Here is a 25612-nt window from a genome sequence, read left to right as displayed (position 1 = left end):
CTATCTGTAAATGAATAAACTAAATTGGCCATTATGTATGAGTGTGAATGAATGTGTATGGATGTTTCCCTGTACCTGTTTGTAGCTGGATAGGCATCCGCTGTGTAAAACGTGATGCATAAGTTGTTGGTTCATCCCGCTGTGGCGTCCCCTGATAAATAAAGCGACTAAGCCGAAGCAAAATGAATAAATGAAGGTATTTTTAATGTATATAAGTGGTAGGTTTATAAATTGTTAAATTGCTGGTTTCGATTAAAAGGTTTTTAAAAATGTCAAAATCTCTCTCTCTCTCTCTCTCTCTCTCTCTCGTTATTTTTTTAATTGAGATTTTAGGGTGCGCGGTCCCTTTAAGGCAGACAGCACGTCTTGCATTCCTGTGAAAAAAAGCGGCGTTTTAAATGCCCGGTTGACGTCATTAAACTTTTTAAGCGGCTGGAGTGCGCGCGGAGGGAAAGGCACACACGCGCGCGCTTTTCCAGCCACTCGCTGCAGATGCGACTGGACGGGCTCAGGGTTGAGGGGAATAACTACAAAATCAACCTTCCGTGTAAGTCAAATTCCCTTTTTAACAGCTCGTTGTTGCGACAGGTTTCTGTTTAAGTCATTTCATTATAGGCTTTCTGCAAAGATAGCGTAAAAGTAGTTTTGTGTTTGGATCTGTTGCGTGTTGACTGTTTGCAAAACAGATGTGATTTACGAGTCACGTCTATTGTTTAAGCGCATTCATATAGACTACTGCTATATTTTGCTTGAACTACACAATACATTCACAATAAGTGGACTTTTGTCATTTTTATTAGTGCTAAAATGTTATGCATGATATTGAGAGCGGAATAGCAGGTGTATTGGTAAAACTCGTGCATCATGTGTGTATTAGATCGCCGCGTTATAAAGTTAGTTGTGCTGTTCAGTTCAGTGGGCTTAACTGTACCGTGGTTTCAGCACTGTTCTGCTGTACATTAGCCAAACGCATTGACCCAGAGCCCAGCCACCGACCCCCCCCCCCAACCCCCCACCCCCCCCCCCCCCCCCCCCCAGGTGTGACAGAGACAGAATAATGTTCATAATTATATTGCTGACTCTGTGTCCCTCGCCGTTTGCTGCCCTTGACAGAGGAAAACCAGAGAATAGTATAATGACATTCTGACATTCTCAGGCTACCTACTGTTGTTGTGCTTTAATAACTAAGGCTGCTAGACTTTTTTCCCCCCACAGGCTGTAAATCCATTTGCCTCTGAAAATGATTTCAATCAAACGCGAGCTTGCTAAATAAATGCACCTTTCATTCCCCACATGTGATTTTGTCAAAATGAAATTTGATAATAAATAGATTCTGTCACGTTATCAATCCTAGGGCTGTTCTGAAACCTTTCTGCAAATTTTTTTCTGCAACACAAATAAGCCATTTTGAAGAATGTTCAAGACAAGCTGCTCTTTTCCATACAAGAAAACAACTTAAGGCTGTGCAATATATTATTTCAGCTCTGATAACGCAATGTGTGCATCCACAATAGTCACATCACAGAATATGCAAAGTTGAGTTGGAATTCAGAACTAGGGCTGCACAATTATCATTTCAGCATTGATATCGCAATGTGCACAACCACAATAGTCACATTGCAGGATCTGCAGTATTGAGTTGGGATTATAGGAACCACATGTCAGAATGTGATTTGTGGAGTCATTGCAAAATTTTCGAAGTATTTTTATGGACTGTGATGTTGTTTAAGCAAAAATGTAAGGTATTTGGACACAAGAAGTTATCAATTTAGTAGGTTTAACAAAAATGAATTGTATTATTTATGAAATAAAGACTATAGTGTTATTTTCACTTTTTATTTTTATTTTCTGTACCTGAATACTGAATCCCCAGAAAATCACTGTTTATTTAATTAGCATTTTTGTTCTATTGAATTCATCTATTCTTGTCATTTTTTGTTTATTATATTTTATGCAGATACGGCTTCATGGGGTGCAGTGGGTAGCACAATCGTCTCACAGTAAGAAAGGTCGCTGGTTCGAGCCCAGACTGGGTCAGTTGGCATTTCTGTGTGGAGTTTGCATGTTCTTTCCGTATTGGCGTGGGTTTTCTCGGGTGCTCCGATTTCCCCCACAAGTCCAAAGACATGCGCTACATGTGAATTGAATAATCTAAATTGGCCGTAGAGTTTGAGTGTGAATGCAAGAGTGTATGGGTGTTTTCCATTGTATGGGTGTTTCCCAGTGTTGGGTTGCGGCTGGAAGGGCAACGGCTGCGTAAAACATATGCTGGATAAGTTGGCAGTTCATTCCTCTGTAGTGACCCCTGATGAATAAATTGACTAAGTCGAAAAGAAAGTGAATTCATGAATGAACAGTCCCTTTAAAGTCATCCCAGTTAATGTAAAATCCTGATTTTTTTTCCCAAATAAGTATTTAAGTAATCTTATGAAATTTTAATCGTACCGTAATGTATATTGCAGAAAAACAAAGTATCGCAAAATCAGAACACGTGATATTTGTGGAGTCCCTGCAGAATTTAACCATAATGTTAAGTTTTTAATCTGCATCTGTTTTTTAAGGCCTGTGAATGTGTGAACATTTCAAGTGTTTAATGCATTCAAGCGGAAGAAATTGTATAATTAATAACTTTTAGAAATATATATATATTACTGAATTATTTATACAAAGACTATTTTACATTTGATTCAATATTTGTACCTAAAATCCTCAAACTCCATAGAAAACCATAACGTACCATTTATTTAGTTAATTCTTTGCTCTATTGTTTTATTTACGCTTGTAACAAACAAGATACACTGTAAAAATGTCCACACAATTCCTTCATGTTGTCACAACACAAATCAATTAATTTAAAGGTGCAGTAGGTGATCTGCCTAAATGCTAACCGGTTAGCATAATATCTTTCAAATACAATCCCTCTCCTGCCGTCCAAAGCCACACTTTCTGAAATCAAGAACACACATTAAAGATGACAGAGACCCACTAGATCATGTCATTCGCCAGTTAGAAAACTTTATAGTACTTTATAATACTACAATTCTGAACGAATAACTGTATTAAATCAAGCACATTTTCAGTTGTGTAGATATCAAACAAAACTTGTCATAATGTGGGAATATTTTATGCAATCAAGGATCGCTGGTCTCACTCAAACAATGTCCTAAAGCGACTACTGTATGCTTAGTGGTTGGCCTGTGGCATGCAGGAATGACACTTATTACTAAGCCGTACTTTCATGCTATTTCAGACCGAATGTTAAGAGTACTATCAGCTCGTCACAGGTTGTCATTGTTAAAAAATGAACCAATGTGAATATAAAACCAACTTCACCGCAGTAAAGCAGGCTAGGGTAGATTAGCGCTATTTACTGATGTTTTGTTGTTAAACTAAATAAAAATCTTTATTATCTATGCTGTAAAAGGTCCCTTATGAAACTGAAAATAGTCACATCAATCGTTCGCCGGAAGATTTCAGTGGCCGAACAACACTTCTCTGCATATATCCCATTTGTGACAACAAAGTCTACATCAGCTTTGCGTGACTAAAATACTTTTAAAACAGAACATTACATGTCTAAAAGAAATACTTCAGCCATGGTGTCATCCTTCTTACAGCATGCAAAAATAACTCCAATATTGATTCAAATTCCTCGTTTGTGTGAACATACCTGGCAATAAAGCTCTTTCTGATTCTGATTCAGGAGTTCGATTTTGCTGTTGTCACTTGTGTCCTCGTGACTGCGGCACGCGTGCACACACATCGACGGATCTGCGTAAACAAATATGAGCTGTTGTAAAAATCTACATTTGCTCACAGACAGTTTGGGCTACTTATCACAAATATGGGAATTATCGGCCCGACGCTTTAGATGAACTTTTTTTAGTTTTATGTCTTTAGATTTATTACCCAGAATATAAAAATACAAATAAATACATTTAGATCATTTACTTTAATTATTACTATTGGAATGTGAAGAGACTTTAAACCAGCACAACAAAAAATGTTTCTGAAGACAATCACCTACTGCACCTTTAACCTAATCGTTTTTACAAATTTAAGTTGATTGAACAAAACCCTTAAGTTATGCCAAAAAAACTTAGGAATTGTGTTGTTTCAACTCATTTTTAATAAATAGTTTTTAGTCATTTTTTGAAAGTATTGCAATGTCAGTTTATTTTTACAATTTCATGCATCTGCAATGAACAACACAGTATAATGAAGCTATACTGTACAGTAGCTATAAATGCAAAATTGACTTCAGTCATAATTATCAGCAACAAAATCAGCGGCCAATTCATTAGGTACATCCTTTTTTAATATATGCTGGACCACTTTTGCGTTCCTCTCCATCTCAATTTTTGCATGGCATAGATTCAACAAGGTGCTGGAAACATTCCTCAGAGACATTGTGTACTCACTGACATGATAGCACGCAGCTGCTGCAGATATGTCGACTGCACGTTGATGATGCCAATCTCTCTTTCCACCACATCCCAAAGGTGCTTTATTGAGATCCGGCGACTGTGGAGCTATTGGAGTGTACTGAACTCATTATCATGTTCAAGAAACCATGATTAGAGAATTGCATATATGTCACAAGATGTGGACATATAGATATAGACATGTTCAACAATAATACTCAGGCTGTGGTGTTTAAAGGGATAGTTCACCCAAAAAAATGAAAACTCTGTCATAATTTTTCCACTCTTTACTTGTTCTAAACCTCTTTGACTTTCTTTCTTCTGCTAAACACTAAAGTAGATATCTTGAAGAATACTGGAAACCTGTAGCCATTGAAGTTATTTTAGTTTAACAGAAGAAAGAAACTCATAAACCACTTGAAGGTCAGTAAATAGTGAGGAAATTTACATTTTTGGATGAGCTAACCCATAAATGTTACTTAACTAGTATTAAGAGGCCCAGACTGTGAAAACATCCCATATACATTATACCCCCACGACCTGGCTTAACCACAAGGCAGGATAGAGCTACTGTATGCTTTCATGTCGTTTACATCAAATTCTGATGTTTAGATGTCTCAGTAATATTCATACTGATTAGACAAGGCAGCTTTTTTAGTCTCTTGTTGTCCAGTTTTAGCCATCCTGTGTGGAATGTAGCTTCAGTTTGCTCATCTTCTTCAAGGTTTAACATGTAGTGGAGACAGAGGTGTTCTTTTACAGACTTTGGTTATTACAAGTAGTTGCTTACGTTACTGTTGCTTTTCTATCCGCTGAACCAATATAGTCATTCTCCTTTAACCTCTGAAAATCCCAGAACATCAGCAGTTTCTGAGTTACTCAGATACTTGAGCACCAAGATACCATTTTCAGTCAGCTTTGTTCTCTATTCTAATGCTTAATTTGAAGTTCAGCAGATTGTCGTAACCACATCAACATGCTTAAAGTCTCTGAAATCTGAGTTTACATTATGTTTATTTTGCTAGCGCATATTGTTATTCTTTAGGTGAACAGTTAGTCCATGCAGGTTATGATGAGTTAACACTGTACGATTTAAGCCTTGATTTTTGGTCGCCGACAGATTTGTGAAATCAATGGCCTACAAAAAGCCAGAAATCGGAGGCCAATCGATGCGACAGTCACACAATGTGAATTATCAAAAACGCAATCAGAGAAAATCGCCGATGTGTGTCTAATGCCCCTGAAATATTTGGCACGTTAAAGAGCCCCTATTATTTTTTTTTTGAATGACCTTCCATGCAATGTGTAACACAGCTTTAAGTGAAGTGAAATATCCAGCTAAACCTTAAATCTGAAAGTGCACCGTGTTTAAAACTATTGATTACTGTGGTGTTAGTAACTGTACTATGAAGCGTGTTTCGGGCGGCCGATGCGATCGGATCCTATACAAAAGTTGGCGACACAGGGGTTTCGCAGACTGTACCGAAATGTTAAGGACTGGGGGAGGGGGGAGTTAAAATTACAGGAGTTTTCCGGGAGAAATAAAACAGGAGGGTGGCGGGAAATGGGTCTGAAATATGGGAGACTCCAGGGAAAATCCCGAGTGTTGGCAGGTATGCTCACACATACACTATGCACTCTGACTATTTCAAAATTGTTGATAAGCCATGGTGGGCATTTCTCTCTGTCTCACGCTGAACGCAGTCGATCAATCACAACAGACTGGCTCATCGAACCAATCAGCGCAGATTAGCATCGCACTAAGGAGGGTTTGGGAACAAATTAATCGCTGAACGAATCATATGGGAGTTGTTGGGATGATTAGGTAAAAATAAATGCATATTTTAAGACAATTAAAGTGTTTTTTGACCTTGCATGCATATCAGTATGTTGTTGGAGACCCCCAAAACCAAAATAGGACCCTTTTTAATACATAATAGGGGCTCTTTAAATATCTGAACATGTTGGCAATTTCAAATTATGCTGTGTGAATGAGTTCTGACTAAAAAACACATCAGTGTTGACCAATAGCCAATGAGAGAGCAGGATACAGGTTAGCTGAGAGTTTGGGGAGGAGCTATAGTCCACAAAATCAGAATAAATAAGCTTTATACATTAAACAGAAACAAAAACAACATTTGCTTGATCAGCCGCAGCAGTAGCCTACATTGCAATTATTTATGGACCTCCAACAATTGTTTTGCACTTTTGCTCCCCAAACATTTCCTCCTGTAATCTTCTTTTTGCCCTTTCGCTGTAAATCAGGCTACAGTGAATGGACCATTTGAGTGACAGATTATGTAAAATATTTATTGCATCATTTCCAGCCTGCAAGTGATCTTGAGGGATCTTTTTGTCTGCGTTTGTGAGCCAAATGGAGTTGTCGCCGATTGTTTTGTAGTCATGCATTGTGTATTCCCGTCACAGATCCACCAGCAGCAGCTGAATGCTACCCTAGATAGTCACGCAGTGTGAAAAAAAATTGCACTATTTGGTATATCTACAATCAAAGCCTGATTTGCTTCCACTTAGCAGTAATTCACTCTGTCACACAAGAGTAGCAGTAGTTCTTCGTTGATGTCAATTTGACACTAGAGCCACAATATTCTCAACCACGGTCCACAGACCTCTTACCATTAGTTTGCTACAAGGGAATGATGTGGAAAAAGAAAGCCCCGCCCCCTACTCAATATTACATTTCAGTTGGAAGAATATCAACATACTCAGCAACATCATGCAGAATTTAAACACACTAAGCTGCTGCTTTGTGAGTTGCTTATTAGATGTGTGTGTTCAGGTAACTGCTCAAAAATAAAGATCCTTTATTGGCATTGATGGCAAGGATTGCTAACATTCATGAAATGTTTCCATTCTAGAAAATTATCTTTATAGTGAAGCATCCTTTAGATTATTGAAATGTTATTTTAAGAGCTAATTACTGAAAGTCTCATTAGGGAACTAAAACCTGTTCTGCTACTGAATGTGAACAATTTTAACAGTATGGTATTTCGCATTGAGAGAGACATGCTGACAGAGCTACTTAGGCATCCGGTTCAAGCACATATTTAATATCATAGATTATACATTATTTGAACTAATTTCATATGCCATGAAAAGTTCATCTGAGGAACATTCAGAGTTCATACAAAATACACAGGCTTTCAGGAAGAAGCAATTACAGTGAATGTTTTTATTGAATAACAACATAAATTTCAAACTTTTTTTAAATCACATGAATATACATAAAAAAAAAAAAAAAAAAAAAAAAAAAAAAAATATATATATATATATATATATATATATATATATATATATATATATATATATATATATATATATATATATATATATATATATATATATATATATATATATATATGTATGTATATATATATATATATATATATATATATATATATATATATATATATATATATATATATATATATATATATATATATATATATATATATATATATATGTATGTATATACATATATATGTATATATATATATGTTGCCTTCCCAAGTTTTAGGAACAACAAATAATAACTTGACTTCTAGTTGATCATTTGGTATCAGAAGTAGCTTATACGAAAGGCAAAGGCCTCTAGATTACGCTTATGCCTTGATTTTTAATTATTTAATAAGGACAGTAAGATTTGACTTTGCTTAGACAAAGGTCTTGTCATTTAACAGAAATAGTGTACAGTATAGAATATTAAGTCATGGTGCAGTGGAAAAAGAATTAATATGGTGTATGACTCCCATGAGCTTGGAGGACTGCATCCATACATCTCTGCAATGACTCAAATAACTTATTAAAAAAGTCATCTGGAATAGCAAAGTAAGCATTTTTGCAGGACTCCCAGAGTTACTCAAGATTCTTTGGATTCATCTTCAATGCCTCCTCCTTCATCTTACTCCAGACATGCTCAATAATGTTCATGTCTGGTGACTGGACTGGCCAATCCTGGAGCGCATTGACCTGCTTTGCTTTCAGGAACTTTGCTGTGGAGGCTGAAGTATGAAAAGGAGTGCTATCCTGCTGAAGAATAGTAGTTTGTAATGTAATGGGCAGTATAAATGTCTTGAAACCCCAGGCTGTTTTATGTTACCATCCACTCTGCAGATCTCTCGCACGCCCCCACACTGAATGTAACCCCAAACCTTGATTTTTGTCAAAATCTTGGATCCATGAGGGTTCCAATAGGTCTTCTGCAGTATTTGTGATGATTGGGATGCAGTTCAACAGATGATTCATCAGGAAAAATCTAACTTTTGCATATGATCAACTAGAAGTCAAGTTATTTTTTGTTGCTCTTACAACTGGGATCGACGACAAGACTTTTGTCAGGTAGTGTATATATACTGATATGTCTATACTCATTTTTAAGACAGCACAACTTTAGACTTTAAAGTCACTCTATTTTATTTTCTTTTATTTCACAAGTCTCATTAAGTAACATTTACAAGTTAACAATCGACTATTTTTGAATCCGTTCAGCCGATTTAGCTTTTTTTTTAACTTAGCAAAATGAATTGAACCGTGTTTGACCATTAGCTTTTGTTGTAGCAAGAGTTATGATAATTTTCCTATTTAAAGCTGAAATCTTATGTAGCTAAATTGTGAAATAATAAAATAAAAATAATACTATTTTCTAGGCTAATATTACTAGGAACAATACTCTCATTCTCATACAATAAATACATTTTAGGGTTCTGTAATAATGCTGCTCTGTGCAGTTTAATAAAATGCACAACATATAAAAGCATCTTTTATGTTTCTCTGTTTTCTATGAAACCAAACCAGAAATCAAGGGTACATGACAGCATAAGCATGACTACACACACTGTAAAACCCAACAATCAACTTTATCAAATGAAATGAGTGTAGTTAACTTATAATTGACTGAAAATTTATTCTACTCATTTGAAAACAGTTTTGAACTCATTATTTCAAATTAAATGGAGTAAGTGCTCAGTACTCATATAGATTAGTTGTTGTTTTTTAACTCAAATGGTTTATTGCAATTGGTTGCAGTTGAGTTGCCTCAACTTACTGGGTTTTACAGTACTCAGTTGGTTTGAGTTTTCTTCATTTATTGGATTTTACTGTGCTCAAATTGCTTCATTTACTCAAATGGATTAAGTTCACAGTACTCATGAGGATTAGTTTTTGAACTTAAATGGTTTGTTGCAATCGGTTTCCTCAAATGGTTTGAGTTACCTTAACTTATTGGGTTTTACAGTGCATGACACAGTCTGTGTCACTAGATAAAATTGCTTATTTAGATAATTTGCCTATAAAATTGCTTGTTTGAACATTCTTTAAAACATTTGGGATAATAAGTGCCTATGTCAGCAAAACATATAAGTCTGTTTTCATGTTTTTATATATTTTATTTAAAAAAATCATACATATTGTTCTTTTAAGTCAAAAGAAATCAATATATGGTGGAACAACTTTCAGTCACAGCGAATGAAAGGTTTTGTTATTCTGACTAATTGCCATTTTTAAAAAAATGTACAGTTCACATTTTGTCAAATATTGAAGATTGAAAATCATCTGGGTTTCAAATAACGTAAGGCTGAGTAAATAAGAGCAGAATTTTCATGTTTGAGCGAAATATCCCTTTAATTTGCCAAAGGTCTGCCGTGAGGATGCATACATTTTTGGCATATTCTTGAATAGCCATGTGTCATTTACATAGGCAGGCCATTTACATAGGGCTTTGAATTAATTTTAATGGAGTGATTATCAGAGCAAGGGAAAATCACATTAAATTACACCGATCTTTAGGTGTCATTCAACCAAATTACTACAAATGTCACAAAACACATAATCTTCACTCAAATTGACCAATGTCTTACATTTCTTGAATGTGAGATTTAAGAGACAGCATGAATCCTGCCAGCATCACTGAAATATCTGTTTCCCACACCTGCAAAAAAATTATCCCCTAATGTCATGACAACGTGATCATCATCTCATCGAATATTTAGAGAAAAGGATATGCAAAATTGTTCTGTGAACCATTGCTTTGTCACTCGCTGTATAATCTACTCATGATCATTGTAGGTATTCAATAATGGATTTGTCATTCTTTATGCAGTTTTGCGATTCTGTTCATGATCTAACACAATAATGCTGACAAAAAATGATCTCGAGTCATTTTGGGTGCTGTTATTACCTGTGTTTTGGCATGGGATTTAGACTCAAAAGGAGTATGACAGATCTGATGACATTACAGAATGCTGTCCCCGTGGTAACCTGATTGCCTTTGTATTAGGAAAAGTGATATGAACACTGGCTGCTGATTGCTTCCTGCTGTTACAGGCCTAAAGGAAGCAAAGCACACACTTTAAAGTGCATATTCTTGTATAATTAAGAGCCTCTTAAACCTCTTATAATGTAAGAATGATTTTATGAGTATTCCAAAAAATGAAAAATTTGAGACAGATGACTTTTTTGTTGAAGGTAATTATAATTAAGACAATTCATTTCATTTTCCTTTGGCTCAGACCCTTATTTATCAGGGTCAACCACAACGGAAGGAACTGCTAACTATTCTAGCTTATGTTTTACGCAGTGGTTGACCTTTCAGCCTCAACCCAGTACTGGGAAACACCCATGAACTTTCATATGCATTCATACACTACAGCCAATTTAGTTTATTCAATTCACCTACACTCATTGGCCACTCTATTAAGTACACCTTACTAGGACCAGGTGCAGTGAACTGATTGTCATGTTCAAGAAACCAGTCTGAGATGATTTGCGCTTTATGATATGGCACGTTATCCTGCTGGAAGTAGCCATCAGAAAATGGGTACACTGTAGTCATAAAAGGATGGACATGGAACAATACTGTTGCCTTTCTATCAGCTTGAGCCAGTCTGGCCATTCTCCTCTGACCTCTGGCATCAACAAGGCATTTGCGCCCACAGAACTGCCACTCCCTGGATATTTTCTTTTTGTCTGTTGTGTGTGAAAATCCCAGCAGATAAGCAGTTTCTGAAATGCTCAGACCAGCTCGTCTGGCACCAATAGCCTTGCCACGTCAATTTAATGACCTTTCTTCCCCATTCTGATGCTCAGTTTGAACTGCAGCAGATTGTCTTGTTCATGCATAAATGCATTGAGTTGCTGCCATGTGATTGGCTGATTAGAAATTTGCGTTAATGAGCAGTTGGACAGGTGTACCTAATAAAGTGGCCGGTGAGTGTATAACACGTCTTTGGACTGTGGGGAAAACTGGAAAATCTGGAAGAAACCCACGTGATCACGGGGAGTATATGCAAACTCCACACTGAAATGCCAGTGCCACACTGCTGCCCCCACCCCACCCCCCCCACCCCCAAATAATACATTTCTATTTCAAATACTCGTAAAACAAAGTGGAGCTATCTAAACATGCAGTTTTGCCTGCACATTATGAGTCTCTCTACAGAACAAAATTGAGATGTTCGTGAGCTTGCCATGGGATTGAACATGATAAATGAGAAATCAATGTGAACAAACAATTGCAGGACTACATGTCTTTTGAGTTGTCTTCACAATTTCACGAACCAGTGACTATTCAGAGCTAGTTCCTGGACTCAATCGGTCAGAAAGTGCTCACATATTCTCAGTTCGACAAAACTTTCACTAAATAAACTGAACCCTTCAGAAAAGATTCTGAATAAACATATATGACTCACTGAAATCAGCACCTACAAACATTTTTAAAATGTTTTGAACTGTGATTTTCATTCAGATTAAAGAGGAAGTGTAGATATTAATGTGGATCAAGTGTAGATCTTATCAAAAATCACTTTAATATAATATCTTATACAAATGTATTCTCTGTGTTGCTTATTCACCACTGGAACAGGTGTGATGTTTGCTTTCTAGAACCTAAATCATTATAATGTTTTTTTAGGAATAGAGATGCAAATTAATATGTAAAATGGATTGCAAAGGTTTGGCTGGATGTCAACAGAACATGTGTGTGTATATATATTTATTTATATTTGGGTGACGTAGTGGTACAGTGGGTAGCACGATCGCCTCACAGCAATAAAGTCGCTGGTTCAAGCCTTGACTGGGTCAGTTGGCATTTCTGTGTGGAGGTTGCATGTTCATTTGGGTTTCCTCTGGGTGCTCTGGTTTCCTCCACAAGACATGTGGGATAGGTGAATTTGGTATGCTTAAATTGACAGTAGTGTATGTGTGTGAATGAGTGTGTATGCCTGTTTTCCAGTGATGGGTTGGAGCTTGAATGGCATCCGCTGTGTAAAACATATGCTGGATAAGTTGGCGGTTCATTCCGCTGTGGCGACCCCAGATTAATAAAGGGACTAAGCCGAAAAGAAAATCAATGAATATGTATATAGTGATTGCATTATTATTGTTATTAGTGCTGTTATTGGAGTATTGTAAATCCAATATGTATATATTTATACATATATTATACATGCAACATTTATTGTATTAATTATTATTACTGCCTGGCTGTTAATATGACAGTTTACATTCATATTGCTTAAAACGATTATGCTTAATAGACTGAGAACGTGTAGTCATGTAGACATTATATATCATTTTTCTTTGTCTGCACAAGGTCATAAAACAGCTTACTCATAAATTAAATGGCACAGAATTTTGCCCAGTACCCTGCTTTTACCCAGCATGTAATGTGCATGTGTAATATGTGACAAAAAGCATCATTACAGTAGCTTTGAGTGCTTAAAAACAACAAAAAAGTACCAGTAATGGAGAAGAGAAAATTGTAAACTCCAACTGTTTCCCTACTTGAGACATTATGGACAGTGAGTCCCACTGATATTTGGAATATTTAGAAATGTTACATTATTAAACATCACGACTTGCATGACAAATGAGATACTCTGAAAAGAATAGTGTACATGGATGCTTACGTTTTGACGTCACCTGATATTTTGTGTATTAAATAAAGTCTTGGTTTATTCATATACTTATATTTCCAGATTTGTAAATAAGCAAGCTAAACAGGTTGTTTCCAAAAATACATATTTTTGACCATATGTTTTTGACCCTGGACTACATTTTTGAGAATTGACAAATATGTGCCCTGGACTGTTTTAATAAAGTTTTGGTTTTCACAAATCCAGTAGATGGCGCTGTGTATATTTTTGACAATCTCAAATACGTTACTGGGGCATGTTTTCTCATAAGTGCCGTTTTTCATAAATCCTATATACCTATATATATTTCTGCACATATTAACATCCTTCTTGTGCGTGTCCGTGAGAGAAACCAGTCGGCTTGTTTTCATGTATAATACATCAGCTTGATGTCGACAGACCCACACATCCCCTTTCCTTAACCCAACCGATTTTCAAAAGCATACTAAAAGAGAAAAGCCATCATGGCCATGTGTGTCTACCTCATACTACAATTTTGGGTTTCGTTTTTCCTGATTTTTGGAATTGGACTCCAGTCTGCTCTAAAGTCTAGCTCCATTTGAAGTGAGCTACTGAGCAAACCAGTCACGCCAGAAAAGTCATCCATACGAAGGTAAGCAGTCAGCGGTACCGCCCCATTGTGTACGTTTTACTCATAAAATGCAGCTATATGTACCCATGAGCACGTTTCTCAGTTCTCAAAAAGTGTACACCAGGGCACATTTTGTCAATGAGCCTGTGTTATCAGTGTGGTTTCCTCATTTTGTAGAAATACATTTGTTTTGCAATATGAGTATTGCTAACTTTTTAATAAACTAACTGCTTAAAGTTTATTGTCTTTTTAATTTTTTAATTTTCATATTTATTTATTTTGTGTTGGTCACTTGTCACTTTATGTACACTGGAAGCTTCTGTAGCCAAAACAAATTCCTTGTGTGTGTGTAGCACATTTGGCAATAAAACTGATAAAACTGATTCTGATGAGTAAATGAATGGTGGTAAATGTATACTTGCATACTGTACTGCAACTGCGGTATATATACATTTTCTGTTGTAATTTAGCTTGAGACCAAACATAATAGTTTGAGGCAGGATATTCAGACTAATGACTGAAGCATGGAGTGTTTGATCATTATTTTTGCCGTTCATTTTGATGATCCAATTGACTCTGATATGACAGCTAATCTTCAATCAGTGATTTTATAGTTGAGATCTACAGCAACTTTACTGTGACAGTAAAAATGTTTTAAACCGGTGCACACACTCCTTCAGTTTCGATGAAGTAGACCTCAAATGAGACCTAATTTGAATAACAAATAAGATGCAATGCTTTTGTTGAGAGACATCTGAACCTCTGAATTTATCCTGGATTTATCATCGGTGCACAGGGAAGTATCACTTAATGTGGCTGCCAGCAAGTTTCACCCTGTGCAAATTAGCGAAGTGTCCTTAGCCGCCTGATGGAAACCTCCTACCAAGGAATACTAATTTAGTAAAAGCTGTTTATTCCCATTCGGATGTGCAGCTTTTATCAGCAGATGCTTTACAACTTGCATGCCAATTGAAAATAGGAAAATATTTGAAAAGATCAGAATGATATTAAACAGATGGTTTGGATATTATATGATCTACTTCCTTAGAAACAAACTATTTAGCATACACATTTTAAGCTATGATCTTGTTCTCAAGATTTTGATTACTACAGTGTATCCGGAAAGTATTCATAGCACTTCACTTATTCCACATTTTTTATGTTACAGCCTTATTCCAAAATGGATTAACCCTCTACCGCATGGTGTTGCCATATGGCAACATGATATTTATGTTACTTTCCCTGCCACTGTTTCTTAAAGACCAACATTGAATTATTTTTTTTGGAAAGAGAAGACCTTGGTGTAGTCACATGACATGCAGAGTTTTTCTGTAGCGCGATTTCTGACAGACTGACGCTTATTGTGAGTAGCTGCTGAATGCAAATGTAAATGTCAATAAAAACAAGGGATTAAATTATGTCAGACCCACAAAAAAATGTGAAACATCACCTCCAGTAAGTTATGATGACATATTCACAACTCAATATTTTTTACCAAATTCGTTTTTTGTAAATCGATCACATGTATGTGTTGTCAAATGGCAACACTGTGCAATAGTGGAATGTGCAATATTGCAATGGGTTAGCTAGCTAGCTAGCAAGGTCAGCTGTGAACTTTTAAGTTGTAACAATAACATCATGAATGCTATTAATATAATGTTGATAAGTTGTATGTTAAAGGAATTTGCATTATGGAAAAAAATTAGTTTTAATGGCAATACTACTTTTTAATAGATATGAATACAGGAAACAGTGTATTAGCTAGCACCACCATGTTCTATGGTAAGTGAAAGAAGAAAAGGACAGAACTGGCTCTTCCTGCAGATGAAAGTGAGGATGAGATGGGTTTTAGTGATCATGAGAATGATGCAGATTGGACATTTGATAAGAGAAGTGATAGAGACAGTTTAAGTAAGTTAGCTCAGAGGCATATAAGACAGGCGTAGTATCGTATATAGTATAATATATAAACATTGTTAGCTAGTAGCTACATTATTCTGATGCATCTGGAAATACTAGACTTGTTATTTATTTGTTATAATATTTACTGGAGAAAATATTTATATTTATTGTATCTTGTATATATGATAATACAATATTATGATTGTTTTCAATAATATTCAGCAAAAAAGAATGGAATAAATGAAAGCTGTTGGAATATGAGTTGTTGCAAAGTATGTACAGTATAAGGTGTCATTTATAAGTTCTGTGTTAAAGCTTATAATACTGCAATACCAATTAAATCATTTCAAACAACAAAAGTATTAATGATTAGGAAAGTTCTAAATTTGAATTTTTTAAGTTAGATTCACTGTTTGACGTTGTTGCCATATGGCAACATATCATAAAATACCTTAAAAAAAAAAAATTCCAAATTTTTACAGCACTTCAAGTTAAACCATTTTAAGAAAAGAAAAACAGTCAAATATTTTTTATAGATCTGTCAAAATGCGTGCAGTAGAGGGTTAAACCCCATAATGACAATGTGAAAAAAGATTTTTTGAAATTGTTGAAAAATTATGAAAAATAAAAAAACCTGATAAATCACATGTACACAAGTTTTTCCAGCCTTTGTTCAATACTTTTTATGATGCATCTTTGGCAGCAATTACAGCCTCAAGTCTTTTTGAATATGATGCCACCAGCTTGGCACACCTGTCTCTCAAGTACCAGTACCTCTCAAGCTCTATCAGGTTGGATGGGAAGCAACGGTGTACAGCCATTTTCAGATCTCTCCTGAGATGTTCAATAGGATTTAGTTCTGGGCTTTGGCTGGGCCACTTAATGACATTCACAGAGTTGTTGTGAACCCACTCCATTGATATTTTGCTGGTGTGCCGTCAACCCAGTCTGAGGTCAAGAGCACTCTGAAGCAGGTTTTCATTCAGGATGTCTATGTACATTGCTGCATTCATCTTTCCCTCTATCCTGACTAGTCTTCCAGTTCCTGCTGCTGAAAAACATCCCACAGCATGTTGCTGCCACCACCATGCTTCACTGTAGGGAAGGTATTAGCCTGGTGATGAGCGGTGCCTGGTTTTCTCCAAATGTAACGCCTGGCATTCACTCCAAAGAGTTCAATTTTAGTCTCATCAGACCAGATAATTTTGATTCTTATGGTCTGAGAGTCCTTCAGATGCCTTTTGGCAAATTCCAGGCAGAGAGTGGCTTCTGTCTGGCCACATTGGTGGATTGCTGCACAGATGGTTGTGCTTCTGTAAGTCTTCTGTTCCTTTTTTGCTCTGACAATGTAGCTATGTTTTCTATGGATCTGTTTACTTTGTTATTTGCACAACAGCACAGTAGTGCTGTGTATAATGTTAAGCAGAAAAAAACCCTGTCATGTATTTATTTATCAAAGATTTTGTTTATAACTTGAAATGTTGTGCAACAGTTTTAAGCAGGAGAAAAACCTGCACTGTATATCGTCCAGCCCTACTGTAAGGTTCTCCTCTCTCCACAGAAGAATGCTGGAGCTCAGACAGATTGACCATCGGGTTCTTGATTACCTCCCTGACTAAGGCCCTTCTCCCCCAATCACTCTGCTTAGATGGCGAGCCAGCTCTAGGAAGAGTCCTGATGGTTCCAAACATCTTCCACTTACGGATGATGGAGGCCACTATGTTCATTGTAACTTTCAGAGCAGCAGAAAATTTTCTGTAACCTTCCCCAGCCTTGTGCCTCAAGACAATCCTGTCTTGGAGGTCTACAGACAATTCCTTTTGTCTTCATGCTTGGTTTGTGCTTTGACATGCACTCTAAACCCTGGGACCTTATATAGACAGGTGTATGCCTTCTCAAATCATGTCCAATCAACTAAATTTACCACAGCTGAACTCCAATTAAGCTGCTGAAACATCTCAAGAATGATCAGTGGAAACAGAATATACCCGAGCTTAATTTAGAGCTTCACGGCAAAGGCTGTTGAATATTTATGAAAATGTGATTTTTCAGGCATTTCATTTTTATTAAATTTGCAACAATTTCCAAAAATCTTTTTTCAAAATGTCATTTATTGGGTATTGTGTTTAGAATTTTGAGGAAACAAATGAATTTAATCTATTTTAGAATAAGGCGCTATGAATACTTTCCGGATTCACTGTAGGTGAATTGGATTAACTCAATTGGCTGTAGAGCATGAGTGTGTGTATAAATGTGAGAGTGTATGGATGTTTACCAGTACTGGTTTGTTGCTGGAAGAGCATCCGCTGCATAAAACAATTGCCGGAATAGTTGGAGGTTCATTCCGCTGTGGCCACTCCTGATAAATAATGGGCTAAGCTGAAGGAAAATGAATGGATTAATAAAATCTATTTGTCTAGTGGCTGCAATTGCAAACAATGAGAAATTGGCACAATAGAAACAAACATGAACAACACAGAGACTGAATGCTGAGAATCTACAGCCTCCCATTGAAAACATCCAGACAGATATAATCATTCAGCAGCGTCTGAAGCTTCATTTCCTGTCAGTGAATCAGCATCTGACTATGTGTCTCTGCGCTTGCTCTTCCAAATTAGATTTGAGTTTTTTGAGCTTTAAATTGTAATTGACTGGAGCAGGTGCTGCTTGAGTCTAATGGGTTGTACATTTAATTCCACTGAAGCGTAGAAACCGATAGACTTTTGTTTAAACTGACATTGTGAATTTTAAGTAAAGCAAGAGTTATAAAGGCTTTGTATAGGGGAGAATTATTTAGCACACACACCCAAGCGTTCTTTACAAAGCCGACTGCTGCGGTGCCTTATCGATCTAAAAACTAAACGAGTAAACAAATTATGACCAGTTTGTCATTTTTATTCGCCTGCTTAGTGTCATTTTGTTATCAGGAATGTTGGCATTGATTCATCAGGTTACAACAGTCCGATTTATTTACCACAGAAACCAATTGCTTGTGGTTTTATGAATGTGTGTGATTATGCTCCCTGTTCAACTTTTAAATAGCATGTTGGAACAGCTTTTTTGATTTTATTATGCAAATTGTTTCAAAAGGAGCCTTGTTGGATTGAAATCTGGCGACTGACCTCTCGTATTTGATCGTATTGACCATGTCTACAGCACATGCCTAAATGCACTTTGATGGGATTTATAGTATAATTTACAGTGCTGTGCAAAAGTCTTAGGCCCCCAGTTATATTTTGTTGTTTTAGTGAGGGTTTAATGATATTATAAATTCTCATTCTCTTTATTAAAATACAACCAGAAAATATAGGTTCAAGTTGGATTGCTTGAGGTTTAATTGTTTAAGACAAATATGAATGCTGAAACGTACAGACAGGTCATGTAATTCTTACTAGAAAGCACCTAATTTGTAATAGTTTGATTTTTCAGCATGATAATAATCCCAAACACGCTGCTAATGTAATGAAATCATATTTGGAGAGAAAAATGAAATGGCCTCCACAGAGTCCAGACCTGAATATAATATACAGTACATATAGGCAATATTATGAGATAGAACATGTAAAAGTTAAGGAAGAAAAGGTTATTGCACATTGCCATCGTCCATTACCAAAGATGTTCACCGTCCCACCCCTGTTATAGCGGCAACCCACTCGCGAAAAACACACACTTAGGCCCCTGTTTACACTGGCATTTTAGAATGAAAAAAATCAACGTCCACACTTTTACTCAGCATTTCTGAACAGCTCTCCATCCACACTATACTGCTGAAAACGCACATCACGTGACCACACACACACACACACACACACACACACACACACACACACACACTCTGGCATGCGCTTCAGCAGTATGTGCGCGCGTCTGAAGTCCAGGCAGTATGAGGTGCTTTGAGCAGAAAACCCCAGAGAGCAGTACACATCAGACAGTTTATCAAGGATGACCATGTGGGTCAGGTAGTTGAAACTGTAGGCTAAAAATAATTAATTATGAATTAATTAATTATTCATAACTAATTAATTCACCGCCGCCTACATTGACGATGCCAACGTATATCGCGATGTTTTACATTAGACATCGTATGATGCCAAATTGGTCGACATGGCCCAACCCTAATGTGTGTGCACCATTTTGGAAATGATTTGAGAGCACTGCTGTTTTTTTTTTTATTGTAACTTGCCTTATAGAATTGGATACTTTAGCACAATAGACAGAGATTCTTTCAGGGTCTGTTTAATTGCTTGCATGCGCTGTCATTTGGATGTTATTCATACATTTAAAAGGGACAGATTATGTCCCATTGTTTCTCTAGTGGCCTGAAGGACTTGCATCTGCCTTCGCGTCGTCTTCTTTCCTTCTCACTGTGATCTCACCGGAGTAAACTACTGGCGTGGATGGGATTATTTCATGCGTTTATTGTTCAGGAGGTTGTGTTATGCCCCATCATTGTTTTGAGCAGGGAAATTTATATTATGTTCCAGAATTGCGCCTAGGTCTATCATAGGACTGTCATTATAGCGTCGTAATTCTGTCGGAGGCTTCATGAAAGTAAGTTATTAAAGATTGGGGCTCATGGTCACAACAAAATATACGCAAGTTATTTGCCGCCTTCTCTTCAATCCTAATAAAGCATTTTGACGCTCACTGAACCCTCATGAAATTGGTGTATTAGCCTTTTATTATATATTACAACTGCTTTTTTATTTTAATAAGGGTTTTTGAACCCTAATCTCGAAGGCCACATTTCTATTGTCTATTAGTTGAACCAATTTCCCTCCAATACATTGTTAGAAATATCTCTCCTCCTTTGAAGCTTTTTAAACTTCATTTCAATAGCACTAAGATGGATTAAGAAGATATCAATAGAGCAGCTCTAGGCATTTGGACTAAAATAGTCTTTGATGGGAAAGGGCTCATAGACAGAGAGGATAGCAGATACAGTTAACATTAGGTACAAGCTCACCAGTTTTTTTTTTTCTTCGTTTAATGTTTATGTACTATCGACTGCCTGGTTTGTCATTTTTTCCTTCTTAAATATGATGCATTTGTTCAGTGGTGTTTGTAGGGTTGCTAGTAACAACGGCAAGAGCTTTTCACATACAACAGCTGAGAGCTTCCTGTGTAGAAAAAGAGGAAGGGAGACGGGAGCTGTTTACAAAATCACCAGCTTTTTGGTGCTAAACTGCAAACATTATCTCACGATCTTAAGAGGAAACTATTAACTATTGACTATTTTTCATAGTCAGAAATGTGGCTAATTTAAACAAATTCATACAATTTTATTTGTATGAGAACGCATGATTTTTAAAAGGAGATGTGCCCCCAAACCCCAACCTAGCTGTCATTTGGGGGGATGAGCAAATCACACTAAAATGTATGAATGAGATTACAAATTAATACAAATTAGCCACTAAATAAAACATTTCTGAATTGCTGTGAGATCGCACTGTTATCGATACATTGTTATTATGAGTACTGACCAAAGGTGATCTCCAAAGCAACATTTGCACAATATTTGTTTTTAATAACCATGGAAATTTAATTTAAATTATTAGCAAGGAAAAGGTATTTAATTGATGAATTTATTTGGGAAAAAGGAAAACATTCTTCATTGAGTGCATACATACCGTAAACACGCACAGTCAAGCTCGAAGCCCCTGGGTAAAGAATAATTTCAAGCTTGACTGTATATGTCATAAACGCTTTTACAAAAATATTTGTGCGTACGGTGTATATTTTTGTGTATATAATTATATGCATGACTATATTTATTATATAAATATGTATATATAATACAAAATGTATATGTAAAAATATTTATTTTGTATATTTTTGTATTTTACGTACAGTATGTGTGTGTATTTATACATATGTACATAAATATACACTAGGGTTGGGCCGATAGACATCACGATGCTGAGTCGGCATCAGCGAGTGCTTTGAGCAGTGCACATCAGACAGTTTATCAGGGATGTACTGCTGGATCTTACTATAGTTGTTAAACATGATATTTAATTAATCTCATCTCTATCTAAGGACTCTTCAGTCTTTTGAATCTATCAGGTTACATGTCACAGCGTCAGTACACTGCTTCAAACTTTCACTTTCACGCTTGTACTTAGTAATTTTAGCAAAAACCTCAGATTTTGTTGCACCCTTTCATTATTATTTAATTAATTATTCATAAATAGTTAATTCACCGCTGCCTACGAAGACGATGCAATTATCCATCCCGATGTTTCATATTAGACATCGTACGATACCAAATTGGTCGACATCGCCCAACCTTAATATACAAAGTACACACTTAAGCAATATCTACATGCAAACTGCTAAGGAATGGATCCGCAACCCATTTGTCAACAAATCAGATAAATTCAGCATGTCTGTGCAAGAAGATCAACTGCTGGAGATCGCAAATAACAGCGGCCTTAGGGGCCGTTCACATATTTTCCACGCGCAAGTTTATTATTTCAAATAGAGGCATGCGACATGAGTATCCATATTGCAGGCCATAGTAAAATTCAAATGTTGACCAGTCTGTGATGATAAAAAGGTTGGGGACCACTGCCCTACAGTACATGGCAGTGCCCTCAAAATTAGTTTTTTGATGTGTCTAAGGCATGACCATGAATTGTTCCATTCATTAGCTGACTTTTAAATTCTGGAATGTCCTCACAAATGGTGTCCCCTTCCTGACGTGCCCCTTAAGATTGAAAAAAAGCCATTTGAAAATCACCCATTGTCTGTCAATATGGGTCTAAAAAAAAAAAGTTCACCCAAAATGACCTTTCTCGAAGTAGGAAGTATGAGAATTTGCAGTCAAACTTTCTACTAAACAATGGCGAAGGAGGTAGAAAATTGTTATTATTACAACAGAAAAAGCTAACATGATAAAAAAAACAGAGGTGATTTGTAGGAACGCTTGCTGTGCAAGATGAAAAGCGTAGTGTATGGTATTGTGGCTTAAGAATGCAGGCAGGAAGAGATTGAAGGAGTCGTGTAAGGTGTCCACCCTGAGACTTCCTGGGAGTGTCTTTCTGGGTGCAGTCCAAATAACATTGGACACTTTGCCAGGAAAGTCTATTTTGCTCCTGGAGACGCCCCCCCTTATAGAATGCACTCATTACACTGTTTCCTCTCCAGGAGAAAACAGGAAGCATAACTCTGGGGATCAAGCAGAGCTGAGATTAGCAAACTATAATCCATCTCACAGCATTTTAGCTCTCGTGATGGATACTTTGCATTACTGTTGTGGATGCAGTTGTCACATGGTTTTACAGGGTCAATGCTTCTCCTGACTACAGCGGAGTATTATTCTTGTTTGCTTGTTTGGTTCTGTTCCAAATGCTTTATGTAGAGGAAGTGCTGTGCAGCTGCTCTCCATTTAACACTTGAACTTATTGTATTTGTTCCATAAACTATGCCAGCCACTTAACTTAATCTGCACCATTGTAAGCAGATGTCACAAATATGGATGGAGGAGTTTTAACGTACAGTTTGGAGTAGAGGAAATGAAATTTGACATCTCAAGGTTAACACTTATGGCGAAAGGGAGCAGCGTAATATTGATTGAGGGCTTTGTGTGTGTGTGTGCGTGCGTGCGTGCGTGCGTGCGTGCGTGCGTGCGTGCGTGCGTGCGTGCGTGTGTGTGATTGTCTGGTTAAAACAACATGTTTGTGGAGAGTTTGCTAAAATTGCTAGGCCATCACTGTTTTCAACAATGCTTTTGAAGGGTTTTGTAAAACCGACCCTGAAATTGAAGATTTTATAAATAAAACGTCTATAAAAAAGGAGATTTGATGAGTTCCGCTCTTCTCATTCAACACTTTTGTTGGCCAAGAATCATCCGGAACAAATCTGACCAGCATGAAAAGCATCAAAGAGTCCAGTACTTCTGTAATCGATGATAGTACAATAATACTGTTGAAAACCTAAAGTTTCAAACTGTCCAGTTTAAGAACAGCTATACAGAAAATACTGAAAACAATTATGGATATCATGAAGTATGTCTATCCAAAAGTCAGTCATCACTTGATTTGTACTGTAATTATCATAAACTGGGGCAGCGCAGTGGCTAGCGCAACAAGAAGGTCGCTGGTTCCAGCCTCAGCTGGGTCAGTTGGCATTTCTGTGTGGAGTTTGCATGTTCTCCCTGTGTTCATGTGGGTTTCCTCCGGGTGCTCCGGTTTCCCCCACAACAAGATGATTGGACATTTAAAAAAGCGAGTGATTGGTCCATATTTAAAATTTCTGTACAGAGAGGTCAAGTTTTGATCTCACACAATCATGTAATGCGATTTCGCAGGTCAGAATTCACCAAGCATGAACTTTCCAATGCAGCAAACTGCGAAACTTGCCGCACGAGCTTGCATTTCCAGTCTGACGCATTCGTGTGCGTATGAATGGAAGTCTATGGGGAGAAAAGTGCAGCTTTAGTTGGCGGTTCAGTCCGCTGTGGCGACCCCTGATTACTAAAGGGACTAAGCCAAAAAGAAAATGAATGAATGAATAGACATAAACAGGTACATTTCTGGGAAGGCAGAAAGGAAACAGATTTGCAGGGCTTTATACAGTGTCATTGACCCTAGTTATTTCTCAACTGTACTCACTGTATCTGAATGGACACTTAAAGGTATTGTTCTTCCAAAAATCCTCTAACAGCATTTACTCACCTTCATGGCATTCCAAGCTAATTTCTTCCTTCATCTTAAATGACATGCTTTGGTTAAAAGCGGCAAAAAACATGCCTATTGTGAATTTTTTTCACTTTTAAACAATCTTCTTTTATTTCCTGCAGAAGTTTTGAAAATTTGAACAACATTAGGGCCAGTAAATAATGACAAAGTTGTCATTTTTAAGACACATAACTGAAAAGAAAAAACTAATACAAAAAAGGCAAGAACTGTACAGCACAAATCTGGATTAATTGAGAACATTTTTCTATCCATTCTTCCATCATCAACTGCTTTTCCAGGGCAGAGTCAAAAGGGCAGCAATCTCATTAAGAAACCTCAGATTCTCTCTCCCCAGATTTTCTCTTCCTCCGGCTCCTCTGGCAGGATTTCAAGGTATTCTCAGGCAAGCCGAGAGACATATTCCCTCTAGTGTGTCCTGGGTCTTCCCCATGGCCTCTTCCTGGTGAGACAAGCCCAGAATAGCTCCCCAAGGAGGTGTCCAGGAGGCATCCGAAACAGATGCCTGAGCCACCTCACCTGGCTTCTCTTGATGTGAACGATCTGTGGCTCTACTCTTAGAGATCCTAACTGTATGTCTATCTCTAAGGGTAAGCCTGCCATCCTGCAAAGAAAGCTCATTTTGGCTGCTTGTATCTAAGATCTTGCTCATTAGGGTTAATGATGCATTAAGAGTAGGCTCAGCATTTGTCTGTCAATCTCACATTCATCCTCATGAACAAAACCCCAACATATTTGAATCCTCCTGGAGCAATCTAGCCTGCAGATGACAAGCCACCATTTTCTGATCAAGCACTATTACCTCTGATTTGAAGGCGTTGACTCTCATTCCTGCTGCATCAAATTCAACTGCAAATCATCTCAATGCAATCCTGAAGGCCCAGGTCTGATGAAGCCCACAGGACCACATCATCTTCAAATGGCAGAGATGAAATCCTGTGGTTCTTGAAACAGGCCCCCTCCATCTCTATTTCTGTTCATAAAATAATAAACAAAAGTCAGCCCTACTGGAGTCCCAATGTGCACGGGGAACAAGTTTGACTTTCTGCTGGTAATGCGAACCAAGCT

General features: G+C 37.0%; 1 protein-coding gene across 3 annotated transcripts in view; it reads left to right on the top strand.

Moving 5' to 3' along the window:
- The first annotated feature begins 454 nt into the window (after positions 1-454).
- The window catches only part of gulp1b (GULP PTB domain containing engulfment adaptor 1b), a 109005-nt gene continuing 83847 nt past the window's right edge, over positions 455-25612 (top strand). For all 3 annotated transcript variants that reach the window (XM_056459605.1, XM_056459607.1, XM_056459606.1), the window contains exon 1: positions 455-547. In XM_056459605.1, coding sequence (XP_056315580.1) covers positions 493-547 — 55 coding nt within the window. In that variant the 5' untranslated portion in view covers positions 455-492. The remainder of the gene's footprint in view (positions 548-25612) is intronic.

Source organism: Danio aesculapii, chromosome 6, assembly GCF_903798145.1.
Source record: "Danio aesculapii chromosome 6, fDanAes4.1, whole genome shotgun sequence".
NCBI classification, from domain to species: Eukaryota; Metazoa; Chordata; class Actinopteri; order Cypriniformes; family Danionidae; genus Danio; species Danio aesculapii.
Note: the sequence above shows the minus strand (reverse complement) of the source record. Positions and strands in the feature narration are given on the sequence as shown.